The sequence below is a fragment of the Hyla sarda genome, chromosome 6, assembly GCF_029499605.1.
Source record: "Hyla sarda isolate aHylSar1 chromosome 6, aHylSar1.hap1, whole genome shotgun sequence".
NCBI lineage: Eukaryota > Metazoa > Chordata > Amphibia > Anura > Hylidae > Hyla > Hyla sarda.
The window spans coordinates 98,156,730-98,169,405 of NC_079194.1; the positions used below are offsets into that span (position 1 = coordinate 98,156,730).

Consider the following 12,676-nt stretch of genomic DNA (forward strand, 5'->3'; position numbering starts at 1 on the left):
TCTGTACTCCATTGAATTTTGCCTATGTCTGTCAGTACTGACAGGCATAGGAAAGATCAGTCCCTACCTTAGGTAGAGACTGATCACTCATGTTGCCATGGCAACGGAGGCTACTGTCAGTCCTCCGGTTGCCATGGCAACCATCAGCGCTCTGCTTTCACTTTGCAGAGCGCCGATGGTGACAGTGGGAGCTCCCTCCCTCTGTAATCCTAATAGACGCCGCGGTCACAGTGACCGCAGCGTCTACAGGGTTAACTCAGGATCGGAGCTGCGCTCCGATCCTGAGTGCTGCGGGCGGCCTCCCCCAACGGGGCCCCTCTCACCACCGATCGCTTCACTGAATGAAGCGACGGAGGAGAGGGGGAAGGAGGAGACCGCCGCCAGATCACTGCTTTCGGTTCGTCTGAACTGACGGACCAATAGCAGCGATCGCCGGCCGGGGACCGCTGCGATTGGTCCCTGGCCGGCTTCAGGGAGGTCCTGCTGTGTAGCACAGCAAGTTTCATAAAACTGTCACAGCGCGCGGCGGCGCTGTGACAGTTTATGTCCATCAGGTACATGTACCTGATGTTGCGCGAAGTCACCGCGATTCATCAGGTACATGTACCTGATTTTGCGTAAACGGGTTAAAAACACCTGCACAAAAGGGCTTCAAGAAACCTAAATGCTAGCACAGGTGTTTTTGGCATACATGTGATCTGCACCAATCAAAGTACTTTCCTCCTATCATGGGTCTTTATTTAAATGAGTCTAAGTGAATCCACATCTTAACAATTATTTTGTGATATTAACATTAACATACTGCTATCCAGCAAGGCATTTTTTTGTTTCATTTTGGAAAACCATTTACATAATCAAAGATACAAGTGTGAAATGTTAAGTAAATCAGGGGGAAAAAAATCCTAAAAAGTCACAGATGTGTTTTGTTGCAATAAACCAGTTCTATTTTTCAGTATGTAATGCAAGACATAATTTAACAAATCATTTAAATTAGGCATATTTCGGGGAAAAAAGCAATGGTTCTGAAAATTGGCTTCTGATACTTTCAAGACAGCAGGCAAAAGGCAGCAAATTATCTTTAGATTAGCAGATGGCAGATTTCTTAGTGCAGCAAATACTACCCGTTCCTAGCAGTCTAGCAGATGGAGTTGCTTAGGAGAAAGGAGGATCCTGTATTTCAATTCCAATAATTTGAGGTCGCTGTTAGGGGCCATTGCACACACATAATTGGAAAATGTACAATATATTTAAATTTTTTAAATGCGGAAGTTAAAAAGGATCTTTGATATTTACATTTATCATAAAACTTCACATTGATATTTTATCTTTAATAATTTTTATTGTGTCAAATTCTGGATCTGTTTTTTGGAACTAGTTAATAACTGGGATCAAGCAGTGAACACAAGGCTCTGTTCACACTAGTGTCATGGCTTTTGTACATAACGGAGGCGTGTCAGCTATGTCAGATATCTGTTTTAATTTATCACATTTAGTCCCTGGGGGAAATATTAAAAATTATATTTAATATTAATTGTTAGTATATTAAATGGATGCCCATGAATCCTGATGGAGCCACCAGACTCGAACAGATTCAGTTTCCATTAAGATTCCATGACTTTTAAAAACACAAATGGTGCTGCAGAGTGTTCTATTCTTGCCTTTATGAATATTGGAAACACTAAAGGAAACATTTTGTTTTGCAAGTTTCTCTCTAGTCCTCATTTATATATTTTTTTATTTTACAGACTTGAATTTGTAATATTCCATTGACTGCTGCATGTTAGATTATCACATATTTGTCTGTAAATAAAAATTGTCCTCTGTTTCTAATTCTAGTGTTTGCTGTCCATGTGGGAAATGAACCTGAATTTGTAGTATCCTCCCCTGAACATGTATTAGATAAACAGAAGGCCATGTAATCTCCAATGACTTGCTACTGACAATAAGCTCTGTGTCATGCCCTTCCCTATAAATTATTCATGAGTACCATGAGTATGTCTAAGTGTTTTGCTCTATGGCCTTGACTGGAGCAAAACAGCAGGGATTAAGTAATGGAAGTCATTGGATATTCTCATTTTAACACTTAATGAGTAAAGAGGATATTTATGTCTGATATGATGACGTTAAAATAAGCCTTTCCCATGGCACATTATAGATGACGATAATGTCTTATTACAACAAGGGGATGGATGAGCCATGATTAAGTTGGTTGAGAGGAAAATAAACTCAAGCATATGATTTATTTGAAAGTTTTCAAAAACGATAGAACTTTTATTAGTTTTATACCTATATAAGAACTTTAACTTTGACTTATGCAGAAATAAGTTGTCTTAATACTCCGGATGAGAGTAGTAACATAGTTTGTTACTTTTCCCCTTATTTGTAGGGGCATGCTATGTTGCTGGTGCTGTATCACCATGTCTCCCTGGGGAGAAAACAATTAAATAACTTTTTTCATTGTGGGACAACCACTTCAAGCCTCCATTAGCCAAAAACCACTAACGATTTTTGGCCAAAAAGGTCGGTATCACTGACCGGAGATATTCCAGCTCATACAGCAAATGAAGGGTTAAAACAATATGTCAACAGAGCCAAACTTTACTGTTGGCTAAACCATATATTTGCCCTTTAGGGCACTTGCCATAGCAGGGACAAAAATAGAAATTATTGGTCATTATTATTAGCAGTAAAAACACAATATAACATCATGGTGCCCATTAAAAAGGCCATGATAGTGATATCAGGTAAGTTTTTAAATTTTCAAGTGGATGCCCACAAATCCTGATGGAGCCCACTAGCTTATGATTCATCAGAAATACTTGGACCCCTGGCAGAAATCTAAGCAGTCATCACTATCATCATCAATATCATGTATTTATCCCTAAAGCAAATTATATATAGAATATATATATATATATATATATATATATATATATATATATATACCGTATATATATATATATATATATATATATGTATGTGTGTGTATGTATATATATATATATATATATATATGTATATATATACACACTGCATAATATTCTTTAATTGCATAATATAACTTTTCTATATTCTAAATACTGTAGTACACATTATGTTATATTATACCACAACATCAACCTGTCTATAAATATACCCAAAAAGTAAGAATCTTTTTAATAGCGCTTGATAAAATATTTTGTTGAAAAAAACAGGGGTTGTCCGGTAAAATGTATTATTTTCCTATTGACCGCAGTCTGCCTAATAAAATAACAAACACCTTCTTCCGCTCCCTTGTAGCTCTGGAATCAGGCCAACCTATTTGTGGTTGATGACTCTGCTATACCCGGAAGCTGCAGAGTGTTGCGTCTACAGCTGGGGAAACTGACAGTGCCGATTGAGTATGACTGGCAGAGGTGGGGTGCTTGGTGATTTGAGGTCATATCACAGCTCTGGGAAACAGACTGTAAGCAAAGAGTCCCCAAAGATGGGGCGTCCCAATAACAGAGGCTACAGGGGAGTGGAAGAAGGTGAGTTAAAGTGTTTGTATTTTTATTAGACAGGCTGGGGACAATATGAAAATCATACATTTTACTGGACAGCCCCATTCATTTTCTTCCTCAAAATTATTAATTAAATAAATTTAAGCTGCAACATAAACCAAAAATAAAAATACATACAGTCACTACGGAGGAAATCATTCAGGAGCTGAAACAATGGAAAGCTGTCCCATGTGTCTGGTGGCTGCACCTCCAAAGCTGCATCCATATCCACCGCGAAAAGAGAAAGGAATGTCTCTGCATGTTCTACCATTAAGTCTGACCACCAAGCGAACGCCTTCAGGTACGATAAAAAGAAAATTTGAAAAAAAAAAAATCATTTTATGACAAATTTGAGAAGTTATCCCCCACCCCTCTAAATCTCATAATGCAAAAGGTTCCAAGAAAACACCATTGTAAAGAGAACTGTGCATCTAAAATAGATGAGTAGTGAGAGAATTAGCAGAGTTATTAAATCAAAAAAGAAACATGTTCCCTTTACAATGCAAATCATTCCGAGGTCATGCTCAGAATTCAAGGTTTAACCATTTCATTCGTTAGTGTAGAAATTTGGGAGATCATCTTGAGTTTCTTCACTGAACTGTCTTAGAGATTGACCCTTATTGCCAAAATATGTTGTTCAAATGAATTTATTTACAAAAGATTATTTGAAAAAGTTGTGGGATGTTTAGAGCTTTTTTGTGTTTCCTTTTAAATTATACAAAATGTTCGCATAACAAAACAGATAAAAAAAAATTCAGTGAAGTAACTCAATTTCATGCTCATGGGAGTTAAATTAAAATAGATAAGTTGTTTTGATCAAAGTGTCATTCACATCATACAGAGCAGAGATGTGAATGTGTTTCAGACGCATGCGTGTTTTTTCATCTTCATTGGGAAGAGCATGCAGAATGAGTGACTTGTCTATTCTTACACAATTGTCTGGGAGACAGACATGTTGAAAAATACTGAGAAATTATATTTCCTTGAAAGTCTGATAGGACCAGAACATTTTTTTTTTAAGTTTTCCATCTATTAGGTAAGTACCACTGCCAAGGACATGCTCATTTAGTAACATAGCCAAGGCTAGGCTAAAAAAAATAAATAAAATAAGGCTAATAATACATTCTGAGATAATACTACAATCTATACTATGCTATATGGTAAAGGGGTATATCAGCTCTACCCACATTTCTCTAATTGATGCCATTTGCTTTTAAAATAAAAACTCATGTAAACTCACCTGCCCTGATCCCCTGAAAATGCTATTCCAATATTTTCTTGTCCTCACTGCTCGCCACTGATCCCAGCTTCGTCTGACATATTGAGCTTGCAGATCTTCCCATTCAGCCACTAACAGTCCACAGTGGAGACCCACATTGGCCAATGATATGCTGAGTGGGCATTTCATGTGGGACCAATACATCACAGGAAATAGGAAGCAGTGGAGAGCAGCAGGGGCTGTGCACTGCTGAAACAGCAGTGGCAGGGGATCAGAACAGGGGAGAATACTTGTTTTTTTAATTTTATAGCAAGTAAGAATAAATAAGAAATTGCCTTGTACTGCTGAAATACCCCTTTAAATATGTGTAACATATAATAATATAAGTTACAAAATGTATATTTTTGCATCGTTTTTAAACCCACCGCATTTATGATCACTTACCTTGTAAAGAATGAGTATATTAAAAACTATATCTGGTCAAATCTTCTGCTTCAATGAAGCATTTTGGCCCCTACTTATGAGGACTAAGTCATATACAGTGCATTTAGAAAGTCTTCAGATGCTTTCATTTTTTTCACATTTGTTATGTTGCAGCCTTGAGGAGAGGCTTTCTTCTGACTACTCTGCCATAAAGCCCGGATTGGTGGTTGTTTCAAATGTCTTTCAATTAACAATTATGGAAGCTACTGTGCTTCTCCAGATCTATGCCTCCACACAATCCACTGAGCTCTACAGGCAGTTTTTCCCCTCATGGCTTAGTTTTTCCTTTGATAAATTGTCTACTCTGAGACCATATGTAGACAGGGTGGGGGAGATTTATGAAAGCCTGTGCAGAGGAAAAGTTGCCCAGTCGCCCATGGCAACCAATCAGATTTCTTCTTTCATTTTTAACAAGGCCTCTGCAAAATGAAAGAAGCAATTTGATTGATTGCTCTGGGCAACTGGGCAATTTTTCCTCTGCAGTGGTATTGATAAATCTCCCCCCGGTGTGTCTTTCCAAATCATGATGAATCAACTGAATTTAGCAAAGCTACATTTCCAATGCCATATAAAAAGGGTCTGCATACTTATGTCCATGCAAAATGTATTTTTTTTTTATTTTGATACATTTGTAAAAAATACTAAAATTCTGTTTTCACATTCTTATGATGGAGTATTGAGAGCAAAATGATGAGGGATTTTTGCACAAGGCTGCTACATAACAAATGTGAAAAAAGTAAAAGGGTCTAAAGGCTTTCGAATGCATTGTAACATACCCCAATAATCTAGCAACAATGAAAGGCCAGCATTAGGTTTTTAACAGCACTGTCTAATAACCCAGAATTTTGTTGCATAGGATATATTTACATGCAGCAGATTTTGTTGCAGAAATTTCTAAAAGATAACAAATCTGAAATGTCTGTAACAAATGTTCTGTATGTGTATGGCCTCAGGTTTAAAGGAAATGTGTCATCAGTATCACCCGCACTAACCTGTTATACAGGCTTGCAGTGCAGGTGATACTGATCAAAATTATACTTACAATGTCCTGACTGGCCCAGCCGTTGTGCCGTTTTTCTTTTTATGTAAATTATGTCTCTCGGGCACAGGCGGAATTAGGACCGGAGCTCGGGGAACACCATGTGATCCTCTGCCGGGCGGGAGGCTCCGCCCGGCTCATCAATAAGGTTGGCCTCCCTCCCTGCTCTCGCGGCAAGTTTTTGCCACGGCACATGCGCCGCTTCCAGAGTACACCCGAGAGACCTAATTTACATAAAAAGAAAAACAGTGATATCGGCGCAACGGCTGGGCCATTCAGGACATTGTAAGTATCATTTTGATCAGTATCGCCAGCACTACAAGTCTGTATGACAGGGTAGTGCGGGTGATACTGGTGACAGATTTCCTTTATAGGTGTATTCTAGCTAGGGCTAAGTTCACACTGCCGTTGTGCTCCGAGCCTTTTTTGCGCTGAACGGACCCTTAATGTGCAACAACTCCATTTATTGTCTATAGATTAACCCGAATTACTAAAGAATCCGAATGCTGAGACACTCAACATTCAACAAATCTAATTTCTAAAAGAAAAAAAAAAACACACACACATTTGTCAGGTTGGGTGTGGTTTTGCAGCTCAGTTCCACTGAAGTGATTTGAGCCAAGTTGTAATATCACACACATTCTGTGGACAGGTGTGGTGCTGTTTTTGGAATAAATTAGTTCTGCTGGATAACCCCTCAACAACTTAATGGGATATTCCAGGAAAAACTTTTTTATATATATCAACTGGCTCCAGAAAGTTAAACAGATTTGTAAATAACTTCTATTAAAAAATCTTAATCCGTCCAGTACTTACAAGCTGCTGAAGTTGAGTTGTTCTTTTTTGTCTAACTGCTCTCTGATGACACCTGTCTCGGGAACTGTCCAGAGTAGGAGCGAATCCCGATAGCAAACCTCTTATGCTCCGGACTGTTCCTGAGCAGAGATGTCAGCAGAGAGCACTGTTGTCAGACAGAAAAGAACAACTCAACTTCAGCAGCTGATAACTATTGGAAGGATTAAGATTTTTTAATAGAAGTAATTTACAAATCTGCTTAACTTTCTGGAGCCAGTTGATCTAAAAAAATCAATAAATAAAAAAAAAGTATTTTCCTGGAATACCCCTTTTAAAGGATTACTCCAGTGGAAATTTATATATTTTTTTTAAATCAACTGGTGCCAGAAAGTTATTCAGATTTGTAAATTACTTCTATTTGAGTAATCCAGTACTCCAGTACTATCAGCTGCTGTATGCTCCACAGGAAGTTCTTTTTTTTTTTATATCTTTTCTGTCTGACCACAGTGCTCTCTGCTGACACCTCTGTCTGTGTCAGGAACTGTCCAGAGCAGGAGAAAATCCTCATAGCAAACCTTTCATACCCTGGACAGTCAGCAGAGATCACTGTATTATTCAGCAACTGATAAGTACTTGAAGGATTATGATTTATCTTTTAATAAACAGTAATTTACAAAACTGTTTAACTTTCTGGCAACAATTGATTTAAAAATTGCTTTCCACCGCAGTACCCCTTTAAGGATAACACAGACTACAAACATAGTTTTGCTGCATTGAGTGTACAGCAGTACAGAATCTTTGTGCATTATATATCATTGGCATATATTGGCACATATATATATATATATATATATTGGCATATATATATATATATATATATATATATATTGGCATTTTTGCAGATTTTTCTTAGCCAATAACATTGTAGGGGTCCCAGTGGTCAGACCTTCACCAATCTCCTAATTATCCTGTAATTAAGGGATAACTTTGTGAAATGAGGATACCCCTTTAAGTCTTATTTTTTTACAAAATGAGAGGAAAAAGAAGGCAAAAAGTTAGCCATAGAAACAGTTTGTGGATTCAAACCTTGTTGTTTAAATAACAAAAAACAAAACAAAAAAAAAACACATAGAAAACAAAAGAAATTGTGCACTTTTGTATTAAGCACATGCGATTTGTGGTTCAAGTTGCGGAATTGTGAGTTTGGGTGTTAGATTTTCATGCTATCACAAAAATACTGTTAAATGAATATGTATATGGAACGTCAAGGGCCTGTGATAGAAATGTTGACAATCCTAATATGATCAGGGTGTCAAAAAATCCTGGCTAAAAATTAAATGGGCATTTCTATTGGGACAATCCTCAGTTCGAGAATCATTATGTTGACCAACAATTCTTTGTTTGAAAATATTTGTTGCAGTCAGAGAATTCTAGCAACAACTACCTAATGTAAATGTGCATTAAGACCTCTGGTAATACTTTCTCAAACAGTCTAGCTACCTACTGTATGTAGAACACCACAGCTCCAATAGGAGAAGAAATTAGTAACAAAAACTATATTAATGTTTTTGTTCAATATACTAACCAACACCATGGTTACTGGTAATAAGAGAAAATGAAAGTCTTCATATAGGACCAACTAACTTTTAGAGAAATAACAAAGTCATTATGAGCCAAGATATTTATGCTATAGTTGTTTCCTCATATAATATATAGTATATTATGGAGCCATGGGAATAGAAATGTATTTGCATTAAAATAGATAAAGCTCTTGGCCTAGATATGGGGGCATCTCAACTATGACAATATTGTCCTTGTCAAGAAACACAATCCTGGCATGATCGAGGACAGAGAATCTATGTATGGGTATAATGATTACAAATGATTCAGTCAACTTACAGTCACGGCATACAGAACAAATGACTGCATTAGACTGTCTTGTATACTGTATATCTTATGAAGTATATCAGATAGCATATCCATAAATGAGTTCAACAAGATTGGGAGAAAAACAAAGACACTGGAGACCGTTTACTGCATTTTTCTAAATATGTACCTATGAGAAAAGTTTTATTAGAGGTTTGTTTAGCTTTAATTGAATCATATATCTTATTTATTTCACAAAATAATTATATTATTTACTTTATATAATTATATAATTGGCAGCATTTAATATCGAGGCTATTTTAAAATGGGATAAATTTCAATAAAACAATGAACATTTTGCTAACAAACTGACTGCTTTTTTTTTCTTAAGAAACAATTAATTGAAATTTTTATTGACTAACATGCTTTTATATAATCCCATATTACCATTATTTGTTAACATTTGCCTATTAGTTCATTAGGTTCTAAAATGAAAGAAAAAAATCTTTTCTATGCTGAAGTCATGTAACATTTATAAAGAAAAAAAAGAAGACATTTCTGATTAATGAACAGAATGACATTTCTATTCTCAGGAAATCCATGCTTGGAAACACGATTAATTTAGTCCTAATATTTTTTTTACATTTATTTTTCAGCTATGTCACATATTTGTCATAATATGGCATAGCAAGAACACTGAGTGATATTTGAAAAGGAAATTTAATAATCACTTAGCTGGCTTGGAAAAAAGTGTAAACGATTGAAATAGACATTGAGATGAAATAGCACTACGGAAAATGTTTCTATAATGTGTACTGTATATTTGAAACAATACAAAACAGTTTTGTAGGTGAAAACAAAACAAAGAGCTGTTGGCAATGCCCAAATAAAGTAAAATACGGTTATCAATATTACATTACAATATATATATATATATATATATATATATATATATATAAATTTTTTACTAAAAACTGGGTTCAAACTATTAAAAAGTAAAACTAGTCAAAAAGTAAAACCTTTCTTTAAACAAAAATATTCTAAAAGTTCTACATTACGAAACAAATCTCTAAAATCTGGTATAATTGCTACAAAATTATATTTTCTGAAAAATGTATATTATAAAAAAAAAAAAAACTATACCAAATTGGAAGACACTAAATATAGGATTTCAGAAGTAAGCGGATTATGGGCAATGTAAACCTATCATGATGATTGTAGTTTGCAGATTCTCAGAACATTATGTAAGATCTCAGCCCAAGACATTATTGTCACTGTTGAATTATAGCAAGTTGACTTCAAACTGATGCGGGTAAAACAGAAGGATTAGGAAAGAAGAAACGAAGACTGGGTTGTGCTAGGGAACAGCTGCAATGCTTGTATAATACGCCCATTGCTGCATGCACGGATAAGATTACCACTACACACTTCGATTGTGTGGGGCAACTAAGTATCACAGGCAGTCTACGTGATCTGGCTGCTACACTACTTATATTACAACTACAAAGGAAGCAAAAAAGGATAAATTCCCATCAAAAAACATGAAGGACATGCACAAGATATGAGAGCAGGTGACTCAATTTTTTGAGCTTAACCACATACCTCTTTTCCCTGTCAGGATCATCCAAGATAGAAAGAACAGTAAAAAAACAGGGAGGAAATTTAAATATGCAAATCAGGCATTAGTTGGGTCTTTTGGATTGTGCATTAGCTTCATGGTAGTGAATAGTGATAGAAAAATTATCGTCTGGATTCAGATTTCATCTTAAACCATTTCCAAATATCAAAAAAATCATGACTTTTTACCAAAAACGAAGAAATGAGATATATATTGTATGTGGAGAAAAATATTGAGATTTTCAAACTATGATGTTGGGAACTGATAGAAAAAATATTGGTGAAGATGTAGAAGAATATTAAATAAATATGCAAATATACACCTGAAATTGTACTGTTAGTTTAGATAATTTAGATAACCAACACCTTGAGTTTAAACCAATGTTCTATCATTTTTAGTCATTTTATCAAACTGAAATAGAATATTCTTCAGACTCAGACTGCTAAACATTCATTCCACAATCATGAAAAAAAGGCAAAAATCTACACCCCTTAGTGAAAATGAAGAAATTGTTCCTTCAGTCTTCAAGAATTTTGACAGTTAGTGAATTTTATTTTTCAAAAATTTTCAAATTTAAATCTTATACCATTCTATTTATAAAAAAAAAAAAAAAGGATGGTTTCATTATATAAAATTTTATTCCGGTGTAGAATTTCTTGTTTCATATCTATTCACAACCCCCTTAAAAGAATGTGTAAGACATTTATGTTCTAGAGACAGCTCTAGAAACTGGCCAATCGCAAAAAAAAAAATCGAATCCATAATAGGTAAGTTCTTACCTCGGCATGATGTTCCTCGTTTTGCTGGAGTACTTCAATGACAAGCTCTGCCAGTCTTATTGTGTCTTCTAACTTTTTGGCAGGAGTTACTAAGCGACCTACATTTTCTGAAGTACAAGAAGATGAATTAGAACTTCAGTCCTTGGGGTGCATGTGGATATTTCTCTGTTTAGACAAATTCCAGGATATCTGACAAATGTCTAAAATCATGCAATATATAAAAAAAAAAGGCTAAAAATTAATAATAAATATTAAATAAACCATAAATTCACAATTATTTGTTGAATTACATAAACAGTGCTCCAGCTTTCTATTCTTCCTTGTGGAAACAAACATCTTTCCACAACCACTTATTAGCATTCTTTATTTTGACTGAAACTCTTGTACATAGCGTTTTACATGTGTGTGTATACATTCTGTTTGTGAGTAACTTAAAAGGAAATTTTTTGTCAAATATGCATGTTGTCATACATATTTTATAATTATAATGTTATATACATTTTGAGGTTTGATTTTTGTTTTGTATTTTGTAGGGCAGGATATCCAGTAGCTGTCACTCAAATTAAATATTTTGGCTGAACATACACCTTAGATAGCAAGTGTTTGGGCGACAGTGATCCCCTCTTACCTTCCCATACACATATACATTTAGCTCAGCCAATAGTACATGTTTTCTCCATAGGGTTATTATTAACATATAAGGGTAAAATCAAATTGTTAGTAGCAGAGTTTTTTTTATTGGTTTATAGAAGTTATTATGGTAGAAGTTATTTTAAAACCTTCCAGTATTAGAACAATCATTTTTTATTTTCTATGGGGGGGAGGAGCTGACTCTACAAAGAATTCAGAAATCTTACATTGCTTTTTAAGTATTGACTTAATTGTCTTCTTCATTTAGATTCAGAGCTAGATTCAGAATTTTACTGGTTTTCTGTAACCAGATAGCAGTGGATCACAATGTTTTCAGTGCTGTGCCCATTGGCTATATGAGCCATGAAACCTATTACCAAACAGAGGCCGAAAAAAGACGTTTCGGCATCCACTGCTTATTTGCTATATGAAATAGTGCTGGCTGCTGTGCTATTCCATAAAGCAATACAGTAAAAATCATTTATATCACAGTATACTTCTTTTTATGAACATGACACCCTATGTATGAGAGATGCCAATAAGTGGCCTCTATCATAGTAGGTCTACATGGCCCAAGGTCACATGTCTGACACTGGAGCGTAGATAAAATTTCCAAGGGCAACCAGCAGAATTTTGGATTCAGCTTTGTACAAAAATGAATTTGTACAAATTGAACTGTACAAAATAAATAAAGCTTCTATGACTAAAACCTCTTCTATGTATCTG

At 35.3% G+C, this 12,676-nt stretch overlaps 1 protein-coding gene across 11 annotated transcripts in view; it reads right to left on the reverse strand.

Annotated features, from left to right (window-relative positions):
- CADPS (calcium dependent secretion activator) overlaps positions 1 to 12,676 on the reverse strand; it is a 560,269-nt gene that overhangs the window by 135,360 nt on the left and 412,233 nt on the right. For all 11 annotated transcript variants that reach the window (XM_056524520.1, XM_056524514.1, XM_056524517.1 and 8 more), the window contains 2 exons: positions 11,321 to 11,427; positions 3,660 to 3,816 (listed from right to left, as the gene is read on the reverse strand). In XM_056524520.1, the coding sequence (XP_056380495.1) occupies positions 3,660 to 3,816; positions 11,321 to 11,427 (264 nt within the window). The remainder of the gene's footprint in view (positions 1 to 3,659; positions 3,817 to 11,320; positions 11,428 to 12,676) is intronic.